Raw genomic sequence first — 10,785 nt, 5'->3', positions numbered from 1 at the left:
TGTATTTCACTGGGCATTCTGTTTGCTGAACCCAAGGTAGGCAAGGCTCCAGCTAAGAGGCTGGAAGAAGACTGGAGGGGCCAATAGGAACTGCAGAAGCATTTATTCTCTCCTGGCAACAGCCATAGCAAAGCCTAACACAACACAACCTCTCTCCTGATGGCACAGCGGCCATAACAGTATTCTCTCCTGGCTGACACAGCAGCCATAGAAGTAGATTCACTATATTCTCTCTTCTGCTGACAGTAACGCTGTCGCTTTCTAGGTGGAGCTCACATACCCCTACAGCACAGAGTAGCTCCTGACCAAGCAAGTACCTCATGATGCTCATGCTCAGTATTGGAAGTGAGGTCAGCTGTTACATAGTCATTATTTACAAAACAAAGCGTGAGAGAGCCTGACCACTGCCATCTTGGCTAACTTGCTCTCTCCCCATACTCCAATCCTTCAGGGTCTCTCACATTCTATGTGCAGTCCATCTTCTGTGATATTCCCTTGGCAAGTAACACTGACCCTTGGATTCACATCTTGCAACAGCATTAGCAACAACAATGAACAGTTACATCCCCAGTACACAACAAAGCCCAATCACCTGGAACTCATGCTGCAGTCCTTGCCCTCGTGAGGCTAGAGGAGCCACCCACTGCATGTGGAGTGCCTCCGTCTCCCATAGCCAAGTCCAATCCACCATCTCGCCCTGTGAGATTGCATAAAAGCCTCCGCGGGGGCAACTCCATCCCTGCGGGATTTCTCATTAAGGACCTGCAAAACCCCCTACAGGCACCAGGCCCACCCCTTCAAGGAGGGGATTTTTGTGGCATTCACAGCCCACCCACATGATTATACTTTTCTAAATCTGAGGACACAGCGTTTACAGTACACCTCTGCACGAATCCACCCACATGCACAAACACATCACCCAGGTGGGACCACTGCAAGTTCGGGCCCCCTTTGGGGTTTTCACACTTTCAAAATGGTATCTCGCATTCCATCCCTCTACTTCTCTCAGTTAGGACCTGCAAAAACCCCCACAGGTGCTGGGCCCACCCCTGCCTCCCAAAGTCACAAAAGCCGTGCTGCCGAGGGTTCCCTGTGCATTTGCTGAAACTTCTTACCCGAGTTGACCAACTCCTCCTGAGTATATGGTCGATACATGGTGAACTCAGTCGCTTTGGGGGCCCCTTGAGGATGTCCTCCCTGGGCCAGAGGCAGCTCGCACTTCAATTTCTGCTGTACCACAGCCCTAGCTGCCAAGTGGAGGCCCACAGTGTTATAACGTTCATCATCACCATCACTTACCATCTCGCAGTCAGAGATGCTGGGTTCTTCAAGGCCACAGGGTGACACCAATATGCATTGCTCTAGTTCTTCCAAGAGTCTCTGCACTTTGAGCACTGGTGCAGCGTCGCCTATGGCACAATCCATATTCTCCTCCAGGATAGTCAGGAAAATCCACCCCACAGTGCCAGCAGCCATCTGAGACACCTTGTTCAGCAATCAGGAACTCACCGCCTGTAACGCCTTTCCAGTGCTGTCTGGGGACCCATTCACTGCTTCCCAGTTTTCCACCGGAGCGGAAGCCCGGAGAATGACCGACACAAAGTACCACGTTCTATACGGCGGCCACTGGCTTCCTCCTTTCAGGGGAACCTCAGGCTCCCCTACCAACTGTGTATCCTGCCAACTCTTCTGAGGAGCATCAGGCTCCTCTATCCGCTGGGTATCCTGCAGATCATGCCAATTGTATTGCTCTTCATCCTGTTCACAGTGCCAGTTATATTGCTCTTCACACTGCCCACACTGTTCGCTGAAACCAGGGTAGGCAAGACTACAGCTAAGAGGCTGGAAGAAGATTGGGGGAGTTGGCAGGAACTGCAGACAAGTTTATTCCCTACAAGCAACAGCCATAGCATAACCTAACACAACACAACCTCTCTCCTGCTGGCACAGCAGCCGTAACAGTATTCTCTCCCGGCTAATGCAGCAGCCACAGCAGTAGACTCGCTTTATTCTCCCCTCTCGTGGCTGACCCAATGGACACAGCGGTGATGCAGCAGTAATGCCGCCACTCTCTAGGTGGAGCTCACGTATCCTTATAGCACAAAGTAGCTGTAGCAAGTGCCTCCATAGTGGTTATTTACAAAAGGAGGGGCGAGACAGCCTGACCATGCCATCTTGTCTAATTTTCTCTCTCCCCACAGCAACTAAACAACAAACTGCAGGCCTCAGTCTCCACATATGTTTAAAGAAGGATTTGGAAGTAGAATGGGATCTAATATTTTCAGTTCAGAAATTCTAAGTTTATACAAAAGGATGAAGAAAATACGTGTTTATTTTCTTAAATAAAGGGTAGAAAGGACAGGAATAGGTCTTAAAACAAATTTTAAGCCCAACTCTCCATGAAAAGATCACCTCAACACCTGCTGAATAAACAAACTATATGAATGAATAAGAATTTGCTGTTTGCCTTAGTCTGACAACAAGTAGTTCTTGAGACCAGATTTGAGTGCAAGAAATCTATCTGATAGGTAATTCTGGAAAGCATCATTAAAGGAACAGAGATGTAAAAATGGAAGGGAAGAAAAGGAACACAGCTGGCATTGGTGAGCAGGCAGGTTCTGGCAGGGACTGAAGTAGGGAGTAGGGGGTGTATGGAGGGATGCAATTTGGTATAGCCACTTTGGAAAACTGCTGAACAAATACATACATACCTCTTGCTGCTGCTAAGTCACTTCAGTCATGTCCAACTCTGTGTGACCCCATAAACAGCAGCCCACCAGGCTCCCCCATCCCTGGGATTCTCCAGGTAACAACACTGGAGTGGGTTGCCATCTCCTTCTCCAGTGCATGAAAGTGAAAATGAAAGTGAAGCCGCTCAGTCGTGTCTGACTCTTATTGACCTCATGAACTGCAGCCTACAAGGCTCCTCTGTCCATGGGATTTTCCAGGCAAGTGTACTGAAGTGGGGTGTTATCGCCTTCTCCGACATACATACCTCTTATGATCCAGCAATTCCATCTTTAGGTATTTGTGCAACAAGAATACATATGTTCAGCAAAAGACACATGAAAAAATGTTCATAGCCAAGAAAATTGAAAATAAATGTCCATTAAAAATAGAATATGTAAACTGTGATATAATCATACAATGAAATACTTAATAGAAATGGAAATGAATGAAGCTTAACTATATACAACACAGATGAATCTCACAAATACAATATTTAGTAGGAAAAGTCATGAAAGAAAGAATACACAATGCATTATTCCATTTCTGTAAAGTTAAATAACATAAAACCAATTTGTGCTCTTAAAAGTGAGAATAGTGGAATCCTTTGCAGGAATAGAGTGGTGAGTTAGTAACTAACAAGCGAGCAACAAAGGACTTCTGCACTTTCAGCATTGTTGTTGTTGTTGTTTTATTGCTTTGGTTTCTAGTTGCAGAAATGTTTTACTTTGAGAATCCAAAATGCTTGTGCCCTATTCTGTTGATAAAGAGTAGGTAGCATTTGGATATGTTGAGATGTGGAGTAAAAGCATTCAAGCAAAGGTAACTTATAAATACCTTTTGAATTTCCTGGCTTGCATTCTCTCTGAGGTACCAAAAAAATATGAACTTACTTACAGACATTTGTGGACTTTTGTACTAGACATGTGTCATATTCTATGTGACATACTAACCAAGATGACTTGTGAACACATGAGTAGTCATTAGTTAAATCCATTTCATCTAGTCAAGGTCATTTTTTAAATTTTATTTATTTTTAATTGAAGGATAATCACAATATTGTGTTGGTTCCTGCCATACATCAACATGAATCAGCCATAGGTATAAAGGAGGTCTTTTTAACTGTTACAACAAAAGACTTGCATGTCCTTCAAGCAGCATGTAGCCAAAACAATCAGATGTTTGCCCATTGTTTTCCAGGGACATGGAGTCAGTTGCATCTGGTTGGACTTAAGCTGGCTGACACTGGATAAGACCACTGACCCTCCAAGTGGGGATGCACCAGTGTCCACTTGATGACATTTTGAACTTGCAGAGGCCCATAGCTTAGGTATACCTGTGTAAATGACAATTACTATGCCTTTTCCCAATCACCTTTCCCCATACTCCACATGCTCCTTGTGCCTCATACCTCCCAGCTTCTTCATTCTTTATTTCATAAATACCCAAGCCCTGTGCCTTCAGGGAAGTGGATTTGAGATTTGTTCTCCTTGTAAGCTTTGGTTTGCTGTGCATGGGACAACGGACATGGCACAATAACTACAACAGAGACAATGTGATATTTGAAAAATGCTTATTTAATTAACCAGTGCTTCAAGTCCAGAAGATTAAATATTTGGATCAGAAAAGTCTAAATAATCAAAAATTACACATTTGCAGTAGCAATCATCATAATCCCAGCTCTCCAAGCCAAGACACTTATAACAACGAGTGATGGTGCTTAAGGAACAGCACATTTCTTGACCAGAGACTCTGTACATTGATCTAAAGGCAAAAATAACCCTTCTTTCCTCTTTTGTTTTGACTTCCCTGATGGCTCAGATGGTAAAGCATCTGCCTACAATGTGGGAGACCTGAGTTCGATCCCTGGTCGGGAAGATCCTCTGGAGAAGGAAATGGCAACCCACTCCAGTACTCTTGCCTGGAAAATCCCATGGATGGAGGAGCCTGGTAAGCTACAGTCTGCGGGGTCGCAAAGAGTCGGACACGACTGAGCAACTTCACTCACTTCCTCTTTTTAAGGAAATGTCTTAGTGCTGTTCTTAAACTTGACTCTCTCCTTCCAGTTGTTTAAGAGGAGCTCCTATTGGGCAGCAAGTGCAAATGGGGGCTGACTGTCACTAGTTTAAAGCTGCCACCTCAGGATGACTTTCAAAAAAGCTTCCCTCCACCCTGAAGGCTTTGCAGGTGACTGGGATCAGCTCTAGCTCCAGGGCCCAGAGGTCTCCCACTGCCAAAGGCCTGCAGAAGAGGGGCACACTGAGCATGGGGGGCCACGCAGCTGAGGATAGCCAAGCACCTAGAATACTGCTGCTGTCAAGGAAAGGCCCAGACCAGGAGACAGCTTTTGAAGGTACCAGAGGTTGGGGGGGAAGGGGGTTTAGTCGCTAAATCGTGTCCAACTCTTGTGACCCCATGGACTGTAGCCCGCCAGGCTCCTCTGTCCACGGGATTCTCCAGGCAAGAATACTGGAGTGGGTTGCCATTTCCTTCTCGAGGGGGATCTTCCTGACCCAGGGCTCGAACCCGGGTCTCCTGCACTGCAGGCAGAGTCTTTACCAACTGGGCTACAAGGGAAGTAAAGGTACAGGGCATCTGCCTAATTCCAACCCCCGACCTACACAGATGTACATATTCTACTTAGACAGCTGGAAGAACTGGCAGACTGGCCAGGGTATCCTTCAGTAAAAAAATCTGGTCCTTAAAGACTCTGGTCTTACAACTCTAGGGTCATTTTCACATCCTGCAGGCTTGGGAGACACTGCCTGAAGTGTCTGCCTGTGTGCAGTTACTCACAGACTTCCTAAAAGTGATTTAAAGAAAAGAGGAGGCAAAGGAGTCAGGAGGGTTTAAGAGGCATTACTGACAAATGCAAGCTTGTCCAGTGGATGGATAGATGAGTAGAATATCAAGAAAGATTGCATCCTAGCAAAGGTGACCATTCAGGCCAAGCCCAAACCTGTTCTGAGCAGTAGCCAAGCACAAGTGAATCAGAAAAGATGCAGAGATGCAAAGGAGACCTAGAGCACCCCTGAAAGGATAACTGAGGAAAAATTCTAATGACCAATAAGGAATGGAGCAAGCAGCATTTATTATATAAAATGTAGATCCGAGGGTAAGGATACCTGGGACTATGGGAACCCACCTAATCTAGCAGGGAAAGTTGCCTCTGCCGGCTCACCTCAGTGCTTCAAGGTGGAAAGTGGTGGTACCTTTAGTGAGTTGTTTATATACATCTTGACAAAGTCAGATCTCACCTGTGCTGGCTGGGATAACTGCTTTGGGGGAGGCACAAGTTTTAAGGTTTGAAAGCACAGGAACATACATGGGTGCAATTTACCCAGTGACATGTGGGCACAGTTGGGTGCCAGGTGGTATTCTCTGAGCAAGTGATGCTCTGGGGACCGACCAAGCTAAACCCAGAGTTACAATGGACGGTGACACTCTCGGATGCAACATACTTTTCCTTGTCCATGAACAGCATTCCATTTTCTACCTCTGGTTTCAAACACGTAAGGGAAACATATTTTTGAGCACACTGTTTCTCAATAAAAGGCAATATAACAGCATTTAACAATCAGAATGACGAGAAAGTCTGTTCAGAAGTTATACTCAGGTCTTGCAAGTTGTTCTATATTATCTTTCATTTTCATAATACAATAGTATTATAATAGCAATAATACAAGTTACAGTAGTAATAATTAACATTTGTTGAGCAAGCCCTTTTGTCAGTAATGTGCTAAATCCTTTACATGCCTTATCTCATTTAATTCCCACTACAACTCTGATCCGATACTACAAAGAAACTGTAAAATGATTTCCTCGGTGCCACATCACTTTTAGGCAGCAGAAACTTTGCTCTTAGTTGCTACACTGCCCCCCCACCCCAGCCTTGATCTACATATGGTCTTAGGTATGTACTTTTCATTGTTCAGGCCTCATCCTCTTCCTGAGCTAAATGAAATTGTTAGCAAAATGATGTAAATACCATGGACATTGAAGGCAAGCCCATTCTTGACACATCTTGTTACTACAAGTTGACCAACCAGGAGCTTTAGGATGAGAAGGTGTTAAAATCTCGTGCTAGTTCTGGCGAGTGAGATGCTGATCATGGGGAGGAGGAGTGTGCATGTGGAGAGGCAGGTGTGCATGTGAGAAACTTCTGAGAGGAGACCTCTGTATATTCCTCTCAATTTTTTTGGAACCTTAAACTCCTATAAAATGATAAAGCTTTAAAAAAAATTTAAAAACTACAGTTACAAAAAAACCCCTAAATGGAATGCTTACTCTTACAACAAATTAAGAGCATTAGTGGAACAAAATGAAAACTTTGAATAAGATATGTAGTATTATTTCAATATTGATTTCCTTATGTTGATCATCAAATTGCTAGATGTTAATATTCGAGGAATCTGAATGAAGAGCATATGAAAATATTCTGTGCTGGTTTTGCAATTTTTCTAAGTCTGAAATTATCTCAAAATGAAAAAACTGTGAAATGATAAAAGATGTGGGAGATCAGTGAACACTGTACAACTCTCTGAAATTATCTTGAAAATAGAACTGAAAACTGGGTTTTAGAGGATGGATGAGAATTTAAGGGATGGAGAGATTTAACTGGACATAAGAAGAAAACTTGAAAAGCAATGCAAAATCTTCAGCTTTTAAGTCTAATAAAAATAAAATGTATATATAAAATATCTCCCTTGTTTGTCCATGGCCACTTCTGGAGGTGAACTGCAACTGGGATGGTGAGAGAGAGGGAAGAGTGTGAGTTCATAGTTTCAGATTAACAGGACTCTCCTAAATCCAGGTGACTTATAAGAGGTTTCAATCTTCCCATTCATATCCTTTTCTCAGGATAACTTGCCACAGCTCAAAAATATCTACTGCTTTTAAGCTGAGAAGCTGGAAGAAAACGTGTGTGAATATAAGCAACGTAGGCTGAGGGAATTCTCCCACTTGGCATGAAAGCATAAATTATTCACAGAGAGCCATGTTAAACTAGAATTGTTCTCAATAGACATCAGGCTGAAAAAAGAAAATATTCAACTGTGAAAAATTATACGGACTCTGAATAAATGCAGGATTTCCAAACAAGCCCTAACTTTTTCACAACTGCAATACCACCATAAGAGTGTAATTATTATATTTTACAACTTAGTCACTTACCTGTTGAAACAAGAAAAAGAAATGTTTGGGTAAAAACACTTGAAGGGAATTGTCTGCAGTTTCACAGTTTTATATGAAAAATTGCAATAAATTTAGAGGCATGGGCATGCCAGAGGAAGGACTATGTTGAAGTATAATTTCTTCCTAAGGTTAAAACTGAGTGAAAGGGATTTGGGATTGCTCTGTTTTCTAAAAATAAAATAACTAACACATGTAACAACCCATAGACATCAAGAAATCTCATTCTTCAGATATAAAAGTTGGTTATCCCATCTAGCAAGCAACCTAAGCCAACGCAAGTGCTAGCTAAAGGTGAGAAAAGTGTAGCATGGGTGGTAGCAAAGGAAGATGATTTATATCAACTATAGCCTCAAGATCAGAGGTAACATGCCACTGTCCCTCCCTTAGAAAGATTTTTGAGAGACTGCAGCCAGCCGGTTCTTTAAAGAGTTAGTGATAGAGTACAAGTAAATGGGGCATAAATGGGTTGGAGTGGTATAAATGCTTACGCACCCATGCGACGTCCTTGGTCCACTTATTATCGTCTCAGCCAGGGTACACAGTTTATACAAGCTTATGTGTATATGGATGGCATTCTACAGAAAGCATTCACAGTAAACCTCAGTTTTCCTGCGTTGGGCCTTCTCTCAAGCTGGAGAGCTATAGTTGGAATTGAAGAGGAAGCAGTTACTGCCCTTAGGGCAACCCTAAACTGATGGGAGACAGAAAGCAGTGGATAAACACCCCAGTCTCCCATCCTCCAGATAGACAATTTTGAAAGGCATTCCTTATACTTAGCGGTCTCAAAGAATTGAGCACCTACTGTTTACAATACTTATCTTTTCCTTTTTTCCCTGTCTCCATGTCATCCTGCACACCTGTTCCCCAAGATCCTAGTTCCCACTTTTGGAGCCAAGCACATCCAAAATGAACCACTGGTACTCCAGTCATTTTGTCAAGCTTAATAATAATAATAATATTTACTAATAATATTTAATTAATTAATTAATTAAATTATAATAATTAATATAATTATAATTAATTAAATTAATAATGATTTAATAATAATATTTAATAATTATTATTATTGCCCAATAATCTCTATCATATTGGTGTGAAGAATCTTTTTCACAATGATAACATTTTGTTTCTTAACCTGATTAGAGACGGATCTTTATAGCCCTAGGTACTCATTTCTTCTCCTTTCTGACATTTAAACAATCAGATGAATCAGCAAGACTGAGTTAGAGCAAGAAATGTCACTAGACACCAAAAGCTCCCCTTTCTAAGTCAGTTCCTCAACATGGGAGCTTCCATTGTTACATAAGTTTATAAATGCTTCTTGCCCTCTTGACTTATAAATACAGAGCTTTATACGGTGGTGTCTCTCTTTATTGGAACATAGGCCACAGTGCTTATACACTATGCTGCTGCTAAGTCACTTCAGTCGTGTCCGACTCTGTGTAACCCCATAGACAGCAGCCCACCAGGCTCCCCTGTCCCTGGGATTCTCCAGGCAAGAACACTGGACTGGGTTGCATTTCCTTCTCCAAAGCATGAAAGTGAAAAGTGAAAGGGAAGTCGCTCAGTCGTGTCTGACTCTTTGCGACCCCATGGACTGCAGCCTACCAGGCTCCTCTGTCCATGGGATTTTCCAGGCAAGAGTACTGGAGTGGGGTGCCATTGCCTTCTCCGGCTTATACACTATATATGCAGAAAAAACGAGACAATGAGACTTTGAGGGGGATTTTATCAACTCTGCTATTTTCTCTTGCAAGAAAACTTCTCTTTTAAGACTTTTTGTTTGTTTATGTTTTCCAACTGATAAACTTTGTTCTATAGCTTCTTGCATGGCACTGCTGCTGCTGCTAAGTCGCTTCAGTTGTGCCCGACTCTGTGCGACCCCATAGACGGCAGCCCACTAGGCTCCTCTGTCCCTGGGATTCTCCAGACAAGAATACTGGAGTGGCTTGCCATTTCCTTCTCCAATGCATGAAAGTGAAAAGTGAAAGTGAAGTCACTCAGTCGTGTCCGACTCTTAGCGACCCCATGGACTGCAGCCTACCAGGCTCCTCCATCCATGGGATTTTCCAGGCAAGAGTACTGGAGTAGGGTGCCTAGTGATATGTATAGTATCTGCAACCACCTTTGCATAATATTTCTGAAAAGAACAACCCCAAAGTCACCTGGTATTAAGTACTATGATCATTTGTGGAACCAAGTGGGACCATTTGAGAAATCTGTAGAATACTTGTGAGAAGTTCTCTCACTATTCTTAACTTTTTTACATGCTGGCATTTCAGGCTTCTATGTGCCATCTTCTTGGCATACACTTGTTCCATCAGGAGAAACAGGGTAATAGCCTCCATCACATGTATATAAAATATGGTCCTCATTGGTATACTCACTCCTATCAGGAAAACCTCTCTTTTCACTTGTGATTCTAATAGTCTCCATCCCTTGTGTTGAGCAGTATACCTCTGATAAATAAAAAATGATGCTCATGTTTAAGAAAATCATCAGGGAGACATGCAAACCTGCCTCAGGAACTGATAAAATTGACAAGAACTCAGCATGGAAATGGATGCATATTTGAATAGCACCATTAGCAAATTCAAAACTCAAATTTGCACCCCAAAATTCCAAAATACACTTCTTTTCAAGTACATGCTAAACATTTGCAAAAAATTACTTCATGCTTTGCAATAAAAGAAGTCTCAATAAATTTAAAGGACTGAGATCATATAGACTACTATTTTTAAAACTTTGACTCTATCTACTATTTATGAACATTTGACTTTGCCAACAAAGGTCCGTCTAGTCAAGGCTATGGTTTTTCCAGTAGTCATGTATGGATGTGAGAGTTGGACTGTGAAGAAGGCTGAG

At 42.6% G+C, this 10,785-nt stretch overlaps 1 protein-coding gene across 1 annotated transcript in view; it reads right to left on the bottom strand.

Annotated features, from left to right (window-relative positions):
- Positions 1-10,785, bottom strand: part of LOC101114456 (C4b-binding protein alpha chain-like) — a 98,808-nt gene that overhangs the window by 54,519 nt on the left and 33,504 nt on the right. The window contains 1 exon segment of the mRNA XM_027976144.3: positions 10,188-10,379. Coding sequence (XP_027831945.2) covers positions 10,188-10,379 — 192 coding nt within the window.

The sequence above is a fragment of the Ovis aries genome, chromosome 12 (genome assembly GCF_016772045.2).
Source record: "Ovis aries strain OAR_USU_Benz2616 breed Rambouillet chromosome 12, ARS-UI_Ramb_v3.0, whole genome shotgun sequence".
Lineage (NCBI taxonomy): Eukaryota > Metazoa > Chordata > Mammalia > Artiodactyla > Bovidae > Ovis > Ovis aries.
Note: the sequence above shows the minus strand (reverse complement) of the source record. Positions and strands in the feature narration are given on the sequence as shown.